We start from the raw sequence: 15,408 nt of genomic DNA, 5'->3' as shown, positions 1-15,408 counted from the left end.
GGTGGGTTAAACCTACAGGATCCTTTCACGATATACCCATTCCTCCCATACGTGGAAGGAAAATATGTTATGAAATGTATAAATGTAACTGTGCAAGTATTCCCAACACAAATGTTTCACAATGATCAGAATAAACGCAACTGTAGCGTCCAGAGAGTTACGGCCCATGCTGATCAGAGCGCAGCGCTGCAGATGGAGCCACTGAAATAGGCACGTCAACATCAAGTTGGCAAATCAAAGTTATGATTCTACAACAAGTCAGGATTATTTGCTTAGGTGTCACAGGTTGCCTTTATGAAGGCTTCCCTTTCATGTAAACTTTATATGACTGGCAACATAATACATGCTTTATTTTATTTTGTTTTACTGAAAGTGAGCAAATCATATCAATGAAACACATGCAGTCTACTAGTTCGATGACTATCATTTATCCTCTGAAGACGATAAGTTTTTATTATATAATTCATGATAACTTAATGTGGCGACACATTCCATGAATTCAACAACAGAAACTAAAATATGCAGAACAAAATTCTGATATCATATTTTCATGTTTTACTTCAGGATGACAACAACTTTGTATATAATACAAGTGAAAAAATAACAACTAAATAATTCCTTAGCAAGGAAATAATGCATAATACAGTTTCATGGTCAATACATACACATTATACTTTTTATTTTCAAATTATGCGTCATGGCATGTAGTAAAATTTGAAGGTAATGCCTAATTCTGAGTGTGTTGACAGGTTTGATAGAAGTAATAACATGTCTCCAAAATTTGCATTCAATTGTGATTCAATATCCTCCATTTTACATGTTGTAAAATGTATTTACTTCATTCAAAAGTCTTTGAAATTAAGTCCACGATTGTTTAATGATGTGTTTGACAATGCACTGATGTAAACCTCCAACTCCATATGCAATTTCCAGACACAAACAAAACCATTACAACCATCAATTAAGCATTAATACAATAACATTTCTGATGTTTGGTAATTTTATAAAACAAGGCACTTATTTTAGGGCAGTAATCAGCGACTTATCAACCATGTGTTCCATCTGTCCATGACATCAGATGAATGCATTTTCTTTAAAAAATCGAATACAACTTTTCAATCAATATAGGCAACATTGCATACAAAGCCCTGAGATTAAAGGACAGATTTATATTGTTACACTTTCAGTTCTATATGTAAATGAACAATGTGTATTGGTTCCCCATGTAAGCTGCACCCAGATCTCCCGGTTTATTTATTTGCATCTTTGTATTCCTGCACATGCTTTGGACAGCAATGAGCACAGTGTATTATGGGTGTTGAAGTTTCTCAAACTTTTTGGCAAAAGGGCACGCCACAGCTACTTTTCTCTATTTTCTCTAATCATGCAGCACTGATTTCTAAAAAAATGTTTTACCCCTTTATTTTAATGCAATATTTATATATCATAGTACAGTTTTGGCTTTAAAATTAAACTTCCAAGTTCATTTAGACTTTCCCAGTCTAACTTCAGCAAGAGGAAGGGAAAGGGGTGTGGTTATGCTAATGAGAGGGACTGACTGGGAGACACTTTAATAATGGCACTTCATTTAATGGTCATGTCTCCACTCAGGATTCTGATATTGCTGGACCATACTCTCCTCTGTTTCCACTAGGATGAAAAAGAACATGACAGTTAGAACTTGGTTCAAGATTTATAAGTTATAATTGTCTCTACTGTCCCTTTTGACCAATTTAATGTGAATTTAATAAAAAGAAAAATGTTACAGACCCAATTTGTTTTGTATTTATTTATACTGTATAACCTGTCAGTAAGAGATAGTTACACAAGGCTTTAAGTACACAAAATGCCTTGAGACAAACAAAATGGGAAACAGGATGTGATGTCACGCTCTTGGGCCACTTTTATTAAATAATCAATTATAAAAACAGTACATTAAAAATGTTCAAATATATCTCTTTATGCAAATTCCCAGATCACAGTTCACTACATTTAAACTTCAGCAATAGACTACCTTAAGCTTGCATTTCCTACTCTGCATTAATGGAAGCAAATGAGGTGCAAAGTCTAGTGTGACCGTACTTTAATTAAAGCCATGTCTTACCTATGATCTCCTCACAGATGTTTAGTGCGAGCAAGCGCTCAATAACCGCCTCTGTTTCCTCCAAGTTGGAAATATCATATCCTTTATAACCTCCCTCCTCAATGCAGTAATTAATAAACCTACAAACATACAGATCAACAAAGTTAAAAAAGATAACTCGCAACATCAACCCCCAACATGTCCAGAAATCATATAAAGAGTATTATATGCATTTTATGAACGTGTTAGCTGGAAGTTTATATACCTGCCCCAGGTTGCATCTGTCCGTAGAATGATGGGGTTTCCCACCATAATGAGCAGGGATTTTGCTCTCGTCACTGCCACATTGAATCTCTGGAGAAGAGAAAGCAAGAGGTGAAACAGCTTTGTTCGGTAGACTTCTGTGTGGTGTATTGTCATGTGTCAGACACTACCTTCTCATTCTTCAGAAACCCAATGCTGAATGTTTCATCCAAAATGATGTGTTTCTTGTCGCTGCGAACAGTTGACACAATGATCACTTTCCTCTCCTGGCCTTGAAACTCCTCCACAGAGCCAACCTACATAACAAACACAATAGTCATGTTTTTGCTCACGTGTCGTGACAAGGATGAGAACGGATAACAGAGTGTATCCCAGACTCATGCTGACCTTCAGCTCTTCAATTCCCAAACAGGATTTAAGCTCCCTGTGCATCTTGATGGCCTTCCTGATTTTCTCCACCTGTATAAATAAAACAGATATGTACAATAAAAAAATAAAACCAGAGTGAACACTCGTGAGAAAAAAATCTGCATAACGATGATCTGCATAAAAACAAAGTTTAGCTTGTTTGAATAACAGCCAGCAGTCTTTGTGAACGGTTGTGTGGCGAACAAACAGTAGAAAATGTGTGTAGATATTTCTGACTGTCCATAAGTACAGACTTATGTATTTACACTACCATTCAAAAGTTTGGCACTAGTACTTTTTGTAAGATATTGATATTTTCATTTTATTGAATTTATTTAGAAAGGACCCATTCAATTGATCAAAAGTACAGACATTTGTCACGTTACAAAAGATTTTTATTTCAAATACATACATTTGAACTTTCTATTCATCTTGAAAAAAGCCTCATGTTTTCTTGAAAAAATATTAAGCACCACAGCAGTAAATCAGCATATTAGAATAATTTCTGAAAGAAGACTGGAGTAATGGAGGCTGAAAATTCAGCTTTGCCATCATTACATTTTAGAATATACATTTTAATTTTAAAATAGAAAGTTAACAGTTATTTTAATTGTTTTGACTGTAGTATAAGATACTTCTTTCAAACAAATCTTACCAACTACAAATTTTTGAATGGTGTTGTATCTCTGCAAACAAAGTTTCTTTAGGATATACTTGGTACTACTAACTGCATTGTGCTTGCACATTATGCATCACGTTTGCTGTAGCTGAGCCGTTAAAAAGGTATTTTCACCTGTTTCCTGTAGGGTGCGATAATGCCAATCTCTTTGGGGGAGATTTTTGCAATGCCCTTCTTGGCCTGTGTCAGGAGCAGTTTATTCAGGTAGTCAATTATGATATCAATTTCAGAAGTGTTGAAAAAGGAGGGGCTGTTGGACTCTCTTTCATCCTTTCCAATCACTCCATGGAAAATCACAGGAAATCCCTGAAAATACAGCACAGAGCACAATGTGACATCTCCAGAAGGTACAAAATGTTCAAAGGGAAACCCATACTATAATTATCAGTGCAAAACAACAACCCAATCAAAAAGAGGTCTTTGTGTTGAACTTTCTAGATATCAACAGTAACATAAGCATTACAAAGAACAAGTGGAGACTGGTTAATGAAAAAAAAAAAAGTCACACATTCTTAAGCACCGAATGTAACCATTAATTCCAAGTTCAAAAAGGCTGTTATCTCAGTTTCTGGCCTTCAAATTCCTTACGCTGATGATTAGTGTGTGTGCGGGCATGTGTGACCGGATACCACTTGAGGAGGAGGTGAACTGCATGTTAAAAAGTGAATGGGAGCGGTATTTGAAGCCAAGCAGGTTTTCGAAATCAAATTTAAGGCTTTAAGACCTTTTTTAAGACCTGCGCAAATAAAATTAATAAAACATTCCGGTACGGAAAAAACCCACACACTTTCAAAATAAATCATTCTTATTTTGTAATGTCTATGCTTCACTACTTCCAGCTGCTCATTAAAGAAGATGAGAGACACACAACCATCTACAAAATAATATAAAAACCATAATGTAAACATTGTCAGTTTATCAATGGTGCATCATAAGCAATCGTATTCACATTTATTTAATTGAATCATAGCCTTTTGATGTTTAATAATCACATATCCATATCGCAGGGAGTATAATTAGTACTTGTGCTATACTGTTTAAGGCTCTTTATGGTCTTAAATTTTAGCAAACCAAATGTAAGATTTTTTAAGGACTGCAGAAACCCTGCTATGTGTATCCCAACTTATTCAACTGAGGAATACAACAAGAGATTCATCATAAAGAGGCAAATAAACACAGGAAGAGCTGTTAATACAAAGTTTCAGGCATTGTTCAGATTAGTACAAGCTAGAAAGAGAGAGAGAAAGAGAAAGCAAAGGTTATTTTCTTAAAGGTTTCAGCTGTCGCTTAATTTGGTAATAAAATGTGAAGTGATGAACATTGTATTTGTTTCAGAGATGAGTATGTGTATTTTTAAAACATTTGCAACTGCTTTTTTTTTACCACTTAATTGAGTAAAACAGTCAAAAGAAAAGTCAAAAGTTCTACATGCCTACTTGAACACTTGAGCCAATTACAGGAAATACGTCATGCAAGTACACAGACAAATGTTCAAGCGCTACACTGCACATGTGGGTATTGGGACAACCATTGTCTTGCCATTCCTGAACTGCTGTTTATCAGGTGTGTGTGTGTGTGTGTCTGGGATGTCTCATACACTTTTTGGCAGGTGCTCCCAGGTGCAGTACTGACGGGAGATGATCTCATCTGCACATGCCACCAACTCCCCATCATAGAACAGCTCATTAGGAATCTTCAGAATGGATGGATGAGACCTGGAGAGATAGAGAGAGAAAGAAAAATGTGAATTAGAGACATGTGAATCAGTGGTGCTGAAACGGATTCAGACTCATTTAAATGTACATACAAAATATCAAAGTAAGAAGCATGTGTCATTTTGAGGTAGAAATCCCACATCTGATTCAAGATGCATGAGGTGTTCCAAACTCATTTCGGATAGGGCCTATCCCAATCTATTTTACACACACAAACTTTTCACATGGCATCCTGTCCGCTGCTTTTTTCTGCACAGCAAAAACCCAGAAACACAGCAGCTTCTTCTGGTTCCCATGTTCATTCATGGCCAGGAGTCAAATCTATGTTCAAGGTTATTTGTTTACTTCTTTATACTGGCCTGTGCCCCTATCTTTTCTACTCTTACTGGCTCCTGGCTACAAGTCAAAACTACTACATCAAAAAGACAAATGGCTCTAGCTGGTATTTGTTGTTCATTCATAACCATCTATACTCCCTCCACACAAAGGTCTAAGAATTTTTGATTATCCTCTATACGTCGCTGAAACTCTCTTTACATATATCAGAAATTTTACCAAGACAAGTTCAAAATAGTTTTGTTCAGCCTTGAGAACTTTGTGCTCCATCAAGCTATTTTTTCCCTCAGTTGGACCCTATTCAGAGCTTATTGTTCAAGGCTTCTTAAAGAACAACTAGTCAACAAGCTGGTCAGACAACTAGTCAATTTGTTGTTTTGCAGATTATTCAGATTTTACCTGTAGTTCCGCAGCAGCTTGGTTACATAACGGTTGTCGTATCCAGTACTACCTTTCTGGTAAAGTCCATTCTGTGTCATCAGCCTCTCCAGCAAGGAAAGACCTACAAACACATTTACAAAGTAAATTACAACGTGAATTGAGTGTGTATTGTATGTGTGTCTTTACTCATCTCACCAAGTCCGTATTTAATGGCAAAAGGAGATCTCAGGATTGGCCCCAGCTGCTTGGGATCTCCAGCCAAAACAAGCTGTCCAGTCTTTGGATTCAGCAGTCCTAAACACACATGAATGAAATGCTACCACAGACTGATCTTAAATGAAAGATCTTATGGTTTTCATGTTATTCTGTTAAGCGGTCCACCTGCCACACTGATGATGGCCTCTGGCTCCACAGCATGTCCTGCCTCATCAACAAAGATGTGTGAAAAATGACCTACAGGAAAACCCCCACTGACCAGCCTACCAACACACACACATACAGTAAACACTCTTTATCTTTTGACTGCTATGATGTGTATGTGGGAGAGAGTGAGTTCATTGTGTTTGCAGAAGATGAAGTCCCTCACCTGCCAGCGGAGACCAGAGTGCTTACTAGGATCTTGTAGGACATTAGATCCTCTTTACATGGGAAAATAATTGTGTTTCCCTCCACATTACTGTTTTTCTAAAGACAAAAAGACAGTCAAACAATAACAACAAAAACAAAAACTACACAAACACAAAACTCATTCTCAAAACATCTCTCTACTCTCTCTCTCACTATTTACATTAAACTATAGTATTTACATTACATTTTGATGAGTTAAAAGAATGTCATATTCTGCCTACAAATTGCTGTTATTAAAGGGTTAATTTAGCCAAAAATTTAAATTAGTCTGTTTTACTCACCCTCGAGGCATCCTAGGTGTATATGACTTTCTTCTTTCAGACGAATCATATCAGAGTGATATTAAAAATTGTCCTGGCTATTCCAAGCTTTATCATTGCAGTTGGCGGGTGTTTCTGTTCAACTGTGAGGCACATTTTATTATGGATGCGTGCGCTTTATATGACGTCTTGTGGACTGTTTAACAGAAACACCCGCTGACTGCAATGATAACGCTTGGAATAGCCAGGACATTTTTTAATATTACTGCAACTAGATTCGTCTGAAAGAAGAAAGTCATATACACCTAGGATGCCTCGAAGGTGAGTAAAAGACAGGCTAATTTTCATTTTTGGGTGAACTAGCACTTTAAAAAATGAATATGAACTTAAAAAATATATATATCATGCATTCACTTTAGCCTTTTGAGCAAACGATTTAAAGACTACAGTAGGTTTCAAACAGTATTTCAAAATGTTACACGAACACATTGGGCCCTGTAAGCTTTGGTAACATTTTTACATTTAACTTTGCAATGTATTCCCCCCCCCCCCCCCCCCCAATTATGGCTACGTAAACCAGAACTGAGTGATACAATTGACTTATTTTTCACTTATTTTATTTAAATATTTATATTTAGTCCATGTGGAATTTTGTTTAAAAAAATTTAACAATGGACCATTTTTATTTTATATTTTCCATCAAATCTTTGTATTTTTTATTTAATTCACTTAATCAAACCTTTAATTAAAAAATAAAATCAGACAAGCACTAACCTCTAGAACTTTAGGGATAGCTTTTGGATTGCGTGAGCTAGCATAGACTCTGTATATCTTCTGTGCATCAACATGTTGACTAGTGATCAGCTTTTCACATAGTTGATCAGCTGCACTGTTAGATGGAGCACAAGCTAGGATGTAGGCACCAGGTATATTCTTCTCCACCTGCGAGATGAAAGATAAAAGAAAGAAGAAAAAATCAATTACAACAGCTGTTCTGCTTTTTCAATTTTGCATACAGACACGATGAGATGATTTGCATGTAGGTGTGTCTGTTAGGTGTATATTTATTTGAGTATGATAACCAGCTTTACCTGTTTGATGGCCTCCACTAACGTGACAGTTTTACCAGTGCCAGGAGGTCCAAACACCAAGTACGGTGCCGGCTTGGACGTACCAGCCACAATGTTGCATACTGCATCTTTCTGTTCAGTGTTCTTGTCCAGCTTTTGATCAAAGAGCCTATAGACACCCCCACACACACACACAAATACACATCCAGCTTAAGTATTCCATAGTGTTTCACTAAAATTTGAATTTGTTGCATAAGTTCAGTACAGATGCATCTTACCGAGTGCAGCGTGCAGGTGGAGACTCAGGGGTCACGCTCCTTGAGCCCACAGGGAACAGCACATCTCTGAGCTCGTGCTGGACCGCCATGTGTACTGCTCTGTGTTGCAGTTTTAACGGGAGACGATTCACTGTGAACTCCACACGGAATTTCATCTTATCTATGAAACCGTCAAGCAGCCTTTAAACATAATACACACACACACACACACATATATACAAAGTTAAAATCTGGTCTTTAAATAAATATGCAAAATAAGATAAAGTGAACATGGCATAATGTTTGTAAACCTTGAGTATGTGAAGCATTTAATGTTTGACTCTATCTTTCAAATTTTAGGGTCTGTAAGATTGTTTTGTGTTTTTAAAAGGTCTCTCATGCTCACCAAGGCTGCATTTATTTGTCAACAAAAATACAGTAAAACAGTAATCTTATTATTAACAGTAATCAGATTTCTATATGTCAATAGTCTTTACATGTGAACTGAGAAATAGTGCTAATTAAGTCTGAGCTAATTAAGAAATTAAGTCTGCACTGGCCCCAGTTTTGCGTTCTGGAATTTACAGTATGCTTTGATTTTTGACAATATCAACCCTGTTTTAGTTAATACTCCTTCAATGTTCTGATGTTCAAATGACATCTGACATTCAATGACAACTCCTCATACTTCATACCGTCCAGAGAAGCCCAGTTTGACCTGATCCAGTTCCACTCTGTGGACGTAGCCTTTGTATTTGGTCACAGTTGAGAGTTGGACCTCCTCACTCTTGGTGAGAAGCAGGTGATCTCCCCTCAGGACCGATGGTCTGTTCTCTGATACACCAGGGAGCTTTAACATAACAAATGAATTAAATGACCACAACACATTATACTTTCCAATGAATAAAAAAACACATTACTTGTAGTAAATTTACTATTAACAAATTTAAGTAAATAATTGGGTGCACTGTCCCTTTAAGAGCCACGCATGTGTCAACCCTATCAGACAATGACTTTGCAGGCAGTGTTTGTTTGCGCACAAAGGTACTTTGTGAAACTAATTTCACACAAGACTTCCGAGGCAGCATAGCAGTTTAATGATCTACAACAAAATATATAGTTTTGGTGATAACTTAGAGAATGTTTAATTACTACAATACAAATTTTCTGCTAGAAATTACATCAAAAGTGTAACAAGTGGAACAATCAAAAATGGACATTTACACACAAAATGACCACCAACTGCAACTTTCAGATTACATCTTTATTTTTTAGCTCAACTGTCACAGAATTGAACACAAAGGATTGTGGGATATCAACATCTATGCTGCCTTCAAAAATCAGATGTACTGTAGACATCCTCCAAAGGCAGAATTTTCAGCTTTCGGATGCAACCACAATCACACGCTTTAATAATAGGCAATAAAACAATGCCACTCACCTCTAAGACCAGTAGTCGTTTGTTCTCATGGTCTTTCACCATGGACACATCATCTTTGTTATACCTCTTGATGTCTAGACGCATTTGATCTTCCTCCAGGTACAGTAGTAAATCAAAGCGCTCCATATAGTTATGAAAACCCAGATCACTCTCCAGCAGTGACCTAAAAACCACCAAACACACAAGGGGAACAGTAGCTTCTACTATACATGTTAATTCAGAGAGCTGATTCTGGACCATTCACTAACAGGTCTAAGATCTAAAAGCACAACTAGAGATCACTAACTTCTGTTCCTGGAGCTCTGCCTTTTCTGAACGGCTGCCTTTTAGGACCTCGGCTAATTTAGAGATGTAAGAAGGACGAGTGTAGTTATCCAGTGGCACTACAAACTTCAAAAAGTTTCGAGCAAAACTGCAAATGAGAGAAAATCATGCAAATGAATGATTTCTATACAAATATAAACACAGAAAGAAAAAAAAAAGTATTTAATTCTTAAAAAGAGTGTTTTTTTCTTTCACCTCTCAGGTGGAACCCCCTCATCTATGTTGCACCTCGCAGGTTCATATGTCTCAAGCCTCTTATGTCTGAATGGTTCTGTTGGACCCAGCAGAGCTGCAAGCTCGGATCTGTATTCTGCCTGAAGGAACCGAACAATGTGGAAAGGACGGGTGGTGGGTTGGGTGTTTTCCTTGAACTCAAATGCCAGCGTGGCAGGATAGACTCCTATCTGTTCTGCTTTGAATCTTAAGGTCACCTCATACTTCTCACCTTTCAAAAATGAGAGAGAGAGAGAGCAACAAGTTGGGTTCAAACCTGTGACACTTACCTTAGCATCACAGCCCAAGATGTCAAGGGCATGTATGCTAACCACTGCACAGTGGCTCCAAAAAACATTTTCTAGTATTTATACTACATCAAAAAGTCAGAGACTAGCATGATACCAAATGAAACCTAAAAACAACACCGACACCAGTTTCTCCTGTACAGTTTGGTCGCACTCACATGGCTCCAGACGGAGTGGATTGTTACGTGTGACTCTTCTGCTGTCTACCAGAGTGAAATACTGCAGCCAGTGAAGAGCAGTGTAGTATGTGAAATACACAGGATCCTGACCCGTGTTCTCCACAAACAGCTTTAGTTCACGAATTTCTTCCTTCTCCACAAACAGATGAATTATGCCATCCTCTATCTGCAGCTCTGAGGTCACCCGCACCCCACTTTTATCAGCGATAAACACAGTCCTGGGAAGGAAAAGAGCAGCAACAGAGCTTTTGAAACTCAGATGTTGTAAAATATTACATGGGGATCCAAAGAACAATACTACATTGTAAATGACAGCAGGGTGTAATGTATGAAGGTGATACTCTTTGTATTTCACATTCACAAGATTCAAGATTTTTATTCGTCACATACACAATTATACAGAGTATAACCAGCAGTGAAATGTAAGTCAGGTCCGCTCCAAGGACAGTGCAATTGTGTAGAATGCAAATATTAAGAAAAATAATAAAATAAAAGATAAAAAATATATAAATATAAATGTGCAGGTCAGTATGTTGTTGACATAAATAGTAATATAACAGGAATGTGCAAAAAAGTTGCACAGGGTATTAGAATAGCAGCAATATGAGGTAGAAAAAATTATGAATAGCTTATTGATATAGTGATATTTACATGGAGTCAAGTGATGTTATGACACAGAGTTAGAGTTTAGGAGCCTGATGACCTGGGGGAAGAAGCTCCTCCTAAGTCTCTCAGTTTTTGCCATCAGGCTACAGAAGCGCTTACCAGATGGAAGCAAAGTGAATAGACGGTTACCAGGATGATTTGAGGGCAACTGGGCGATAGTCATTCAGGCAAGAGGGTTTATTGTTCTTAGGCACAGGGATTATTACGGATTTTTTAAATGAGGTGGGAACCACGGAGGTAGCAAGGGACTAATTAAAGATAGACGTGAATTCTGTGTATTTTCTGAGATTGGTTTGTACCTATCATTCAGATCAGCTCACCTTTCTGTAGTGTTTATTCTCTTCAGGAGGGCTTTTGACAGTTTTCTCCTTCCTCTGACTCCATCTTCTGGCCCTGACACTGACGGTGGGTCAGGAACCTGGGCACTAGAGGGTGGCGGTGAGCTACCATTACTCAGAGGGGGAGTAGCCTGGTTTTGTTGTCTGCGATGGGGTCTAAACCACTGATCGTGCAGCACTCGGACCTAGAAATGCCCCATTAGAAATTGAAATGCCCCATTACTAACCTGCAGCTCAGTTTCTCAGTTCACATATGAAGAGTATTTACATATAAGTCTTAAAGACAAAGCAACAAAAAACACCACATGTAATTGATCATTACTTGATTTTTTTGGTTGGTCCAGTATTTCAGATTTTTGCTAAATTTTGGTAACTGAAATAAAGCTTATTATATAAAATCATGATCCGCATTCACAAAAATAGTGTTTTTTTTAGCGCATTAATTATATTGATGACATCAAGGTTTGTGTTGTACACAAATAATTAGAATTGCATCTCAAAAAATTAGAATATTGTGAAAAAGTGAAACTTTCATATATATTTTAGATTCATTACATGTAAGGTAAAATATTTCAAAAGTTTTTTTGTTTTAATTTTGATGATTAGAGCTTACAGCTAATGAAAGTCAAAAATCAGTATCTCAAAATATTAGAATATTTCCTAAGATCAATCAAAAAAAGGATTTGCAAAACAGAAAAGTTCAAGTTGTTTAAAGTATGTTCATTTCTGCACTCAATACTTGGTCGGGACTCCTTTAGCACAAACTCCAGCATCAGAGGTGTGGCATGGAAGCGATCAGCCTGTGGCTCTGCTGATGAACTTTTTCCATGATATTCTAATTTTGAGATGCACCTGTAAAATGTGTGTTTTTAGAGATTAAACATTGGTTAATGAATGATGATGTCAATATAATTAATCATTTAAAAAATGGGTGGAGGGATTGAATTGTTCGATGCACTTAAGAAAGACTAAGCCAAAACGTTTGTGTTTTGTCCTACTGGTGATCAATATAAAATAAAACTCTAAAAATAAAACTATTTTTGTGAGTGCAGATCATGGTTTTATATACAAAGTAATCTAACAGATTGACACACCAAATTAAAATATTAAGTGACAAAAGAGCATAGTGAAAACGACTTGAAATAAAATAAAACAAATATTAGATAGAAAACTTAAACTTGAAATGTTTCCTTGGCAACTAAATGAAACATGTTGAAGTACTAAAATTACTAAAACTAAACCTTAAATACAAATAAATTAAATCTAAACATAAAAGTATATAAAAATTACAACATATATAACAAAAAATATAATATATACACACACACACACACACACACAAAATATATATAGCCTATATATATATATATATATATATATAGTTAAATACCAATGCTTTTAAGAGTCATTTTTACAATTCTAACACAAACTGGCCTGAAAGACCAAGTATTGCAACAGCTGATTTGAAACTGTGTCACACTTGCCCCACACTAGCAGGCCTTCCGTATTGATAAGCCCTGTATAACCAACTCAAATTTATGACAGGGCAAAAAAAATCATAAATTCCCCAGATCTGACAAGCCAGTCGTATCAGTTTCATATTATTCATGACTATTTTGTTTCATGAATAATAATTCTACCTAGAAATTCTACCTAGTTAACCATTTTTGGGTTAACTATTGCAGATATGTTTGACTATAAAAAATAATAACTCATGCTCTTCATAGTTGCTTTTATATAGCTGAGCTATATAGTCTAAATAGAGTCTAAATAGCTGAGCACATGTTGTGTCTTTCTCTTTTAATGTCTTTCTCCAAAGAATTCCTCCTACTGCATACTACAAACTTTACATAGGCTACATAAACTGCATAATTACGAGACGATAAACTTTCATAAAAGCAACAGTCTACAATAGTAGACATGTTAAGATTCTCTGGGTTACTGGACGTGTGTCACACACACAAAAAAACACTATTCTATTCAAGCCAAGCACATACGGCCACTGACAATACAGAAATCAAACTAAATAGGCATCCACAACAGAACTGCAGTGGTAATCAAAAGAAATGTTCTTACATTAGTGTTAAAGTAAGCATGTCCTGATCTGGTGATGCGTGCTTTGCTGCAATTTCTCAATGCAAAGAGGACTGAAGAGAAGTTTGGGTCTCTGACTCCATCCCTGTGGATAAAAATGAATGAAAATAAATATAAACTGATAGTGTTTGTTTACATAGTAATAATGCACTTCCCCTTTAAATAAACGCCTGTTTAAATTCTATCGATCGTTTGAGTGACTGGAATATTATAAGCAATAAAAATGATAACCATTTAAAAAGCTGTGAAAACATGTCAAATGTTTACCTCTGTCGGAACTCTTCATTGTAGATGTTTTTGAGAATGTTTCTGTCAGTAATGTCTCTCCTTTCGCTTTCCTCCAGAAATTCGATAAAGTCAAATCCAACGGCACGAATATCATCCTTTGAGAGTTGATTTTTTCTGTTTTTCCTGTTCATGTTTCTTAGCTCTGGTATCGTGAGCTCTGTGGTGATGTGCAGATATCAGGTCAGTTATGATCTACACTGCCTTTTATGAAACAAGCGCAGCTGTTTCTGCGGAAGCGGTTAACAACGGAAGAAACGAAACTTAAGATATACTTCAGTTGCATTATTCTTCTACAATGAAAACCCATTATGTGCCCTTCGTTTACATCTGTTCATAAAGGAGAACCATATAGGAAATGTACTAAGCGCTAGGGGCCAAAAATAAACAAGCGAAAAGTACAATATTATAACAAACTCTTACAAAAATATCCTCTGGTAATCCTGTGGTACTGCAGCAGTACTACATAAATTTACCACACAACAAATGAGCAGAGCTAAATATGACAGGATTACCATAGCACTTTCTGTACAGTATCACAAGAATTTACCATTTGATGATGTGGTTTTTCTGTTGTTGTTTTTTTTTTTTTTTTTTTTGTGGCATTACCGAAGTATTTGAACAGAGCTAAATATGACAGGATTACATAGACACTTTCTATGAATTTACTATAGAAAATACAATGTGTTGTATTTGTATGGTTTTTGTATTGTTTTTCTTCAAACAATTGTCTGATCTCACTTTATTATAATTGAAAATGTTATTAAACTACAAATTAATTCCCTAGCACAGATAGTACATTCTCACAAAAATGTTCGTTTTATGATTTAAATTTAATTTATGACAGTTGTGTTATATTGTAACTATACCAGCTATAATGTAATGACAACATCAATATTTCTAAGATATGAAATATAGTCCAGTATGTATTGTGTTTATATATATATATATATATATATATATATATATATATATATATATATATATATATATATATAATCAATTATTATAATTATACACATTAACATGATAACATTAATAATTATATTATGTACAAAGGCATTTAGCCTTGTGTTGCTTGCTGCCCGTTTCCATGGCAATGGCGACTCTCAGGGTGCTTTCACACCTGCCTCATTTAGTTCGGTTGAATCGCACTAGAGTTCGTTTTCCCTCTTGGTGCGGTTCGTTTGGGCAGGTGAGAAAGCAGCAATCGCACTCGGGTGAGCACCAAAAGCGGACCAAACAAGCGTACCGAGACCTCCTTGAAGAGGTGGTCTCGGCACGCTTTCAAACGAACCCTGGAGCAGTTCGTTTATGGTGAGCAAAAAAAGTCTGATTGGCTAGTAATGGTAGTTTGATTGAGAGTGAAAGTTGTTCTCGTGCCATTGGTTGGACTCGAAAGTGATATCAACAAGTTTTTTTTAAATGTAGGATTTTTATTATTATTATTTTTTCCCGCAGCCAAACGCAGCACGCGGCA

The 15,408-nt window shown here is 36.3% G+C and overlaps 1 protein-coding gene across 1 annotated transcript; it reads right to left on the bottom strand.

Annotated features, from left to right (window-relative positions):
* Positions 1-365: 365 nt before the first annotated feature.
* Positions 366-14,394, bottom strand: LOC306849653 (putative helicase mov-10-B.1). Its single transcript, XM_079384835.1, has 22 exons — positions 13,911-14,394; positions 13,626-13,728; positions 11,532-11,734; positions 10,525-10,763; positions 10,041-10,290; positions 9,808-9,933; positions 9,522-9,684; positions 8,776-8,930; positions 8,102-8,281; positions 7,845-7,992; positions 7,528-7,695; positions 6,453-6,550; positions 6,248-6,345; positions 6,062-6,160; positions 5,885-5,987; positions 5,032-5,149; positions 3,549-3,740; positions 2,735-2,806; positions 2,518-2,643; positions 2,349-2,437; positions 2,105-2,223; positions 366-1,650 (listed from the first exon to the last, which is right to left on the bottom strand). The coding sequence occupies exons 1-22, from the start codon at positions 14,060-14,062 to the stop codon at positions 1,589-1,591; spliced, it is 3,063 nt and encodes a 1,020-aa protein (XP_079240961.1). The 5' UTR covers positions 14,063-14,394; the 3' UTR covers positions 366-1,588.
* Between the last annotated feature and the right edge of the window lie 1,014 nt (positions 14,395-15,408).

This window comes from Barbus barbus (genome assembly GCF_936440315.1).
Source record: "Barbus barbus genome assembly, chromosome: 29".
Classification (NCBI taxonomy): Eukaryota; Metazoa; Chordata; class Actinopteri; order Cypriniformes; family Cyprinidae; genus Barbus; species Barbus barbus.
Note: the sequence above shows the minus strand (reverse complement) of the source record. Positions and strands in the feature narration are given on the sequence as shown.

Coding starts and splice junctions, on each gene's coding strand:
- LOC306849653 (XM_079384835.1), bottom strand. CDS start 14,062: ATGAACAGGAAAAACAGAAAAAATCAACTCTCAAAGGATGATATTCGT. Junction 13,729..13,910: donor AATGAAGAGTTCCGACAGAG/GTAAACATTTGA, acceptor TTTTATCCACAG/GGATGGAGTCAGAGACCCAA. Junction 7,696..7,844: donor TAGTGGAGGCCATCAAACAG/GTAAAGCTGGTT, acceptor TTCATCTCGCAG/GTGGAGAAGAATATACCTGG.